We start from the raw sequence: 7,803 nt of genomic DNA, 5'->3' as shown, positions 1-7,803 counted from the left end.
GTGAGGAATCATTTTTCAGACTTCAACAACAACAAAAATAACTATCTTCCCTTTGTTAAATCTCATTCCGTCCTTTCCTTGATTTCCAAAAGTTTCCTTTACTTGCTGTCAGATACTTTTATTTGCTTCAGCTTTACATATCATCATCAAACGACCAGAAAAAAGAAAAAGAAGGAGTTTCAATAGGAAGAGTCATTGTCTGATTTCCATCCTATCTTTTCTTCCCCTTCCCATCATTTCTTTCTAATTACTTGCAGCTGAATGTTTATTATTATTATTTGTTTAAATTTTTATACCAAATTCAAGCATTTTACACATTTTTGAAGTTATTTTATCCACACAAAAAAAAAAGGAAAAGAAAAGCGAAAGACTTTCCTTTTGAAGACTCTGAATGCATTCTCCTTCTGTTTCTTATCATTTCATCTTTCCTTCATCCACCATTCCCTTCTTTACCACTTACAACTGCAAGTTACACTGTACCCAGGTCAACATTTTATACATTTTATACAGCTAAGCCATAAAAAAACACAAAAGTAAGAAAAAAAAGAAAAAAAAAACCCACAGCAACAGAAAAGTAAGAGGTAAAATTTTCAGCCTGAAGTGATTTTTTTTATCAGTTAAACCCTTTCTCTATCTTTTCATCAATTTCTTTCTAGAAATGACTTGATGTCAAAACAACTCTTTTAGTAAACATTTTATTCCATTCCATCCATTCCTCGATTTCTATAATTTTCTATTGATGACTTGCTGTCATACTTTTATAGTTCTTTGCTTCAGCTTTGAGTATTGTAATCAGTCATTGTAAACATCTTTAACGATTTTCTTTCCCTCTTTCACAAAAAGAAAAAGAAAAAAAAAAAAAAAACCTAAAAGACAAGTGAAGGTCTTTCAATCGAAGAAAAAAAAAAAAAAAAAAAAAAAAAAAAACATACTTCCTCACACACACTCGCACACCCACCCACACACCCTCACACACACACACACGCAAACAGTTCAAACGCTTCTTTTGGGATGGACATATATAAATTTAGAAATAAGTTCCGGATATTTTTTTCTTTTCTTTTAACTCCATCATAGATTTCGCTAACCACAAGACTGTAGGTCTATGCCAAAAATGGCTAAAAGGGTTGCAATTATCGGTGCTGGAGCTAATGGGCTGGCTGCCATTAAGTGTTGTCTGGACGAGGGTCTCGAACCAGTGTGCTTCGAGAAATCGGGTGATATTGGAGGCTTATGGTGCTATCGAGAGGAGCGGCATGATCACGCTAGTGTTTTCAAGTCGACAGTAATCAACACTTGCAAAGAGATCACATGTTACAGGTGAGGTTTGATACGACTTACATCACTTTATTTGCCTAAGGCCCAAATCATTTTCCGACCTTTAACTCTCATCGAGAACATTTCGAAATGTTCTAGAATGAGGAGTGAAGAGTTACAAATACCGTCGTCAGTAATTGGGGTCCTGTCAATGTAAGAACATAAAACTGTTTAAAAATGTAATTAAAATGCTCTTAATTCCTAGCTTCTGCTTTATCGGAATTCCTGGGCTCTAGACATGCATCCCTGGCGACGCCATGTGGAGCCATTTTCCACTCAGTTGTTTCCCTCGCATGTTTATTATCATAATGGTCTGAATTAATATGAATGTTGATTGTTCATCCCAACATTGTATCAGTGCTCTGGAAAATTGCTTGACTTGATTTAGCTTAAGCCGTTTTAATATTACGCTAATTCATAATTTTTCTTCGATTCTGTACCTTCAATCCAGTGACTTCCCCATTCCAGACGACTTCCCAAACTTCATGCACAATAAACTAATGTTCAAGTACCTTCAACTCTTCTGTGACCGATTTCATCTCCGGAAGTACATTCACTTTCACACTAAAGTGGACTCTGTCGTTTTTGGGGATGACTACAAAGAAACGGGCCGATGGAAAGTTACAACAAATCATCAAGATGCTTGCAACAGGTCCGTTACTGAAATCTACGACGCTGTTCTTGTATGCACAGGACAATACTCTACACCATATATCCCAGAGTTTGTAGGTGAGAGGGTGATGTAAAATATTTGCCTCTGGGTGATGTAATTTTCAACTATTTTCTCAAACAATTAATGTTACCCGTGCTAATTGTATTGAACGAACTATAACACACAATCCATATTTGCAAAGGTCGCGTGATTTAGTGGTTAGAGCATTGGACTCAATTGATTGCAAGGTTGTAAATTTTAAATCCCAGCTCGGCTATACGTTCTCCATTTAAACTAAACGCCTCTAGCCTCTAGCCTCTAGCTATGACTGATTAAGGTAGGGTGGTGACTTATGTGTCATACAATATACGCCGGCTCGGACTGAGTCCAACTCTGTAAATGTGACTAGAAGCCGGCATCACGTCGGCTTCACTCCCGTAGTTGGTACGTGTAACACCAAGACTGGCTTGACCACAGAAATAGCGAACAATAAATATAGGTATAATAACAAACTGTGCACATGGTGCAAGAACAACATGTTGACATGAACGTCATGTGACTCGTGTCACGTGAATAGACAACGTGAAACCAGCGTCAGTGTAGACATTGCAGGCCTTAGACCATGTGTAAAAGGGGATGATGATATCGAGGAGGCTGCAAATAATTGCAGGTCATAAAGGCGGCTTCTAAGCTGACCTACAATGTTTCCTATGTCATTGGGTATGTCTTGGCGTTGATGCGGCGGAAAGCTGCTTTGCGGAGTTACTCAGGAGTTACTTTAACAGAAACAGATCTAAGGCCCCTGATCGATACACATGCGTCGGGTTGGAAGCCAGCTGCGATGCCGGCTTTGCGGCTGCCTTCACACCTGCAATTTGAAGCTGCCTCCAGATCACTATTCTCTTGTACATGAATTTTGATGTAAACATTTTTATTGCTCTTTCACGATTAGTTAGTTATTTCTAGTTCAATGGTCAAGTCGGCTTAAGTCCACACTAACCAATTGCAGGACTGAAGCCGATGTGACGCTAGCTTTAAAACACATCGAGAGATGGACTCAGTCCGGGGTCAGTCACCCACCCTAACATCAATATAACATGATAAACTTGAAGTCAATTTCCCCAAAGTGTCACCCCGCTACTGATCAACTGGGGGTGCGTGTCTCAAAACGATTTAAGTGTGACTTGAAGTCGCACTTAAATTCCCAGTAATGCTTGGTATATTAAAGGTCAAGTCCACCTCAGAAAAATGTTGATTTGAATCAATAGAGAAAAATCAGACGAGCACAATGCTGAAAATTTCATCAAAATCGGATGTAAAATAAGAAAGTTATGACATTTCAAAGTTTCGCTTATTTTTAACAAAATAGTTGTATGAACGAGCCAGTTACATCCAAATGAGAGAGTCGATGACATCACTCACTCACTATTTCTTTTGTTTTTTATTGTTTGAATTATACAATATTTCAATTTTTACGGATTTGACGATTAGGACCTCCTTGCCTGAAGCACAAAATGTTAAAATAATGGAATTCCACGTGTTCAGGGAGGAATGAAACTTCATTTCACATGACAATGACGAGAAAATCAAAATATTTCATATTTCATATAATAAAAAACAAAAGAAATAGTGAGTGAGTGACATCATCGACTCTCTCATTTGGATGTAACTGGCTCGTTCACATAACTATTTTGTTAGAAATAAGCTTAACTTTAAAATGTCATAACTTTCTTATTTTACATCTGATTTTGATGAAATTTTCAGTGTTATGCTGGTTGATTTTTTCTCTTTTTATTCAAATCACGTTTTTGTTGGGGTGGACTTGTCCTTTAAAAACGTATCACTTTATTCATACTCAGAGGACGAAGACACACATAGTTGCGGCTATGCGTATGTCACGTCGGCACTTAAGTATGACTTAAATCACACTTAAATCACAATTAAATCTTTTTGAGAAACACGCCATAAGTATAATATACACAATATGGTATAACATATCATTTTTATGGTTTGTGTTTTGATAATCATATTCAAGGAATAAACGAGTTCAAGGGTCGAGTTCTTCACACGCATGATTACTCGACACCCGGAAATTTTGAGAACAAGCGCGTCTTGATAATTGGAGTGGGTAACTCTGGTTGTGATGCTGCAGTGGAATTGAGCCAACATGCATCAGAGGTGAGTAGGCCTATTTATATTATGATAAATGTTCAAGCCCAACCGACTAACCATAACAAGCCCAACCAACCAATGCAAGCCCATCCAGCCAACCAAAACAATGGACCTACAAAAAGATGGATTGAATAAGTTCACTAATGTGTGACTGTCATTGTCATCTGAATGATATTCTCTTAATATTTGTTTACATTGATCCCATTGCGGCTCGAATAATAACACATTTTATTGCACAAAAATCGTCTGCTTCTCAATGTTTACCGCTCTAAATCTGAATCATAAAGGCCTATTTTGATACAGGACATCAGCTGTCAAAGACAAAGGCCATGCCTTCAATCTGCAAACTTACGCACATGCATAATTAACTCAATAGCATTAAGAGATAAACGATCTCTACACGCTGTGTGTCATGTATATCTGGGCCCCGTCTTACAAAGAGTTGCGATTGATCCGATCATTCGCAACTATGGACGGCCAACAAAGTCAACATGTCTTATGCATGTTCAAAATATTTTCTAGCTATGATGTATATTCATGCATTAATTGTTTTCTTAAAACTTCACTGTGCTTCTCTTTGTTTAAAAAGGACATTGTGCAAATTTCCTGTAGAAAAAAATTATGACACTGATGGATTTCCATAGAGTTACGATTGATTGGATCAATCGTGACTTTTTGTAAGACGGGCCCCTGGAATATTAGAAAGAATCCCCTGGTAAGCGTTGGATTATTAATGATAAACAATCCTTCAGAGTATAGCCTCTATCTTGGAATGTTACTTTCCCAAACACATGGAACTACGATCAGACGATTACCAATCGTCCGGGCCAATTGTAAACAAGGAACTACATATTGATTTCCGTTCCATAGTTACCGTCCTTTACCTTACCATTTCCACATTTTATGTCATTTAAATTGTCTACAAAAATATACCATAATATGTAAATTTCTTTACATGTTTATTATCATTTCTGTCATTGCATATAATTTTTATATGACAATGATTAGTATCATAATTGTTTGTTATAAATGTTTTATTCTTTGGGAAATAAATCGAATTTGAATTCGAATTCGAAAGTTAAAATGAAATCCGTGTTATTTTCAAGTTTTGAACAGTATAAAAGAATCAAGCACATGAGCCCGTGTTATAGTTTGCATATTTTTATCATGAATAATGAAAATATGCGAAATATAACACGGGATCATGTGCTTAATTCTTTTATACTGAGCCTCGAAGGAAACAAATATGAAAGGGTGGTAAAATAAACACGGCACATTTCGAGGTAATTCTTTGAGTTTTCTTTGTGTGTTGTGAGCATAAGTTAAACTTTTCCTTATTTTCAACCAACGCAGATGAACTTTCTTGATCGTAGGGCATACGCCTTGCACTTCGTTACGGGAATGGGCAATTTTTGAATAGATTATGTCATATATAAAAACATGAATATGAACATATTCTTTTCATCGTGTATTTTTTTCTTTCTCCATCTCCTCCTGTTTCTAACAGTTAGGGGCTAAGAAGGATGATTTCAGAGTGCGCGAAAAGAATTCGACTTCGAATCATGTTACTCTTTTTAATGGGAGTAAATATTTATAATACAAAACTTTCGCTCTCGTACAATATAATAAGCAGTATTCCGAAAGTTATAAAGTTCTAGTAGGACTACACTTTGGACTTCACTGTGGGAAGAGGAAAAATAGAGTGTGCATCGCAGAATATATTTATATATTCATAATGTCCCACCCCCCGGCCCCCAACCTCTCTCCCCCTCCCTTGGCCCTCTCTCTTCCACTCTCTTCCCATTTTCAGGTTTATTTGAGTGCACGTATAGGGATGTGGATAGTCTCCCGTTTTGGAAATGGAGATATATTTTTCCATTATAGACTGTTGGATCTCCTTCCCCATCCAGTGAAGGAAAGGGGAATCAGGGCTTTTGTGGAGTAAGTTATATATTTTTTAAAATTCTTTGACCAGCAATGGCCGGAGGCAATTTATTATGATATCGTCTGTCCAATACAAATTTACGTTGTCGTTCGATCTAGCTGAAAAGACTGGAGTTGCTCAAAAGGTATGTCTTTGTGCATAGTAAACTACAGGAATAGGAGATCTGACAAAGACCCTCGGGGATTTCAACGCTAGAATGATATCATGCCCATCTCCTAATTTTTTTCGCACAAAATGCAGACTGCCGGTGTTGTCGATTTATGAAAATAAAACTGGCCTAAAAAAAAGGTTTTGTACCGGTAATTTCGTACAAGATGACAGAGCATGGGCGCTTTTAAGATTTCACACTTACCATTTATTACTCATTTTAGTGTTGGAAACTAAATTATCCCTGAATTTAAAAGGCACTGCATATTTTAAAGCTAGGATCGATCGTGCTTTGCAGCGAATTACGCTATTAATTTATGTCCCTATACGGTATATCCCTCAGTACGAGTATGATAACAAATAATTTGGCTTATTTCAAAACCTACAAACAGGGGGACACTTAAGTATGAATTTGCGTACTACTCTAAAAAGGTCCTTAATTTACAAGATTGCAACGATGTTTGTCAATACATGCATTCTCCATGTTAATTACTATGCTATATTTCCAATGATGTATTTGTTTTTATAGGAAAAGAGTGGATCACAATTTTCTTGGTATCCGACCCGATCACTCAGTGCTGGGCCAACAAGTAACAATAAACGAGGTTCTCCCTACTTGCATTGCTAATGGATCGGTCATTATCAAGCCAGATGTAAAACGCTTCACACCAACTGGTGTCGTGTTCAAGGATGGAACCATCGAAGATCTGGATGCTGTTATCCTTGCAACTGGGTACGTCTTTAAATTTCCCTTTCTTCAAGATTCGGTGGTGACGGTAGAGAAGAACAAGCTTCCACTCTACAAGTACGTGTTCCCAATGAACCTCCAACATGCTACCATCGCTTTCGTGGGATACATCAAACCTGCGGGTTCTGTTATTCCCATATCAGAGTTACAAGCTAGATGGGCAGCACGAGTCTTTAAAGGTCTTGCAAAGCTACCCTCTACAGAGGCGATGAAAGCCGACATGGTGAGTAAAGAAAAAGCTATGTCCAAACGTTTCATCTCCTCCCAGCGCCATACACTCCAAGTGGATTTCATCAAGTACATGGATGATGTTGCAATTGAGTTTGGGGTGAAGCCAGATTTTGGGAAGATGTTGCTCCGTGATCCAATCCTAGCTATGAAGTGCGTTTCCGGTCCATTTACACCCTATCAGTACCGTCTAGTTGGACCAGGTCAGTGGAGTGGTGCCAGAAATGCCATCATGACAATCTCAGAGAGAGTCGGTAAACCTTTACAGTCCAATAGGCTCCAGATACCTCAGAAGGAAAGTTTTTTCTATCATGTCAACAGTTGGTTGATATATTTCATTGTTTTTCTTGTTTCTGTTTACATTATTTGGCAATAAGCCTCTTTTTCCTCCTCAGGGGGGGGGGGGGGAGAGACTGACTTTTTTCCTATAGTGTGTAAAAAAAACATATTACGATCTGATTGTCATATTTTGCATGATTAGCCCCCACTTAAAAAACGGTCGTTTTTTTAAATGGTCCTAATTATTTCTGCCGGCTGGCTTATCTGACCGACTTCCTAAACTCAATACTTAAGGGAGAATAAATTACTCTGAAC

At 37.7% G+C, this 7,803-nt stretch overlaps 1 protein-coding gene across 1 annotated transcript; it reads left to right on the top strand.

Moving 5' to 3' along the window:
- The first annotated feature begins 1,114 nt into the window (after nt 1-1,114).
- Nucleotides 1,115-7,585, top strand: LOC129261840 (flavin-containing monooxygenase 5-like). The gene is made up of 5 exons (XM_054899875.2): nt 1,115-1,320; nt 1,769-2,046; nt 4,005-4,147; nt 5,952-6,082; nt 6,763-7,585. The coding sequence occupies exons 1-5, from the start codon at nt 1,115-1,117 to the stop codon at nt 7,583-7,585; spliced, it is 1,581 nt and encodes a 526-aa protein (XP_054755850.2).
- Nucleotides 7,586-7,803: the final 218 nt, after the last annotated feature.

Source organism: Lytechinus pictus, chromosome 5, assembly GCF_037042905.1.
Source record: "Lytechinus pictus isolate F3 Inbred chromosome 5, Lp3.0, whole genome shotgun sequence".
In the NCBI taxonomy this organism is placed as follows: domain Eukaryota; kingdom Metazoa; phylum Echinodermata; class Echinoidea; order Temnopleuroida; family Toxopneustidae; genus Lytechinus; species Lytechinus pictus.
Note: the sequence above shows the minus strand (reverse complement) of the source record. Positions and strands in the feature narration are given on the sequence as shown.

Coding starts and splice junctions, on each gene's coding strand:
- LOC129261840 (XM_054899875.2), top strand. CDS start 1,115: ATGGCTAAAAGGGTTGCAATTATCGGTGCTGGAGCTAATGGGCTGGCT. Junction 2,047..4,004: donor ATATATCCCAGAGTTTGTAG/GTGAGAGGGTGA, acceptor ATCATATTCAAG/GAATAAACGAGTTCAAGGGT. Junction 4,148..5,951: donor TGAGCCAACATGCATCAGAG/GTGAGTAGGCCT, acceptor TCCCATTTTCAG/GTTTATTTGAGTGCACGTAT.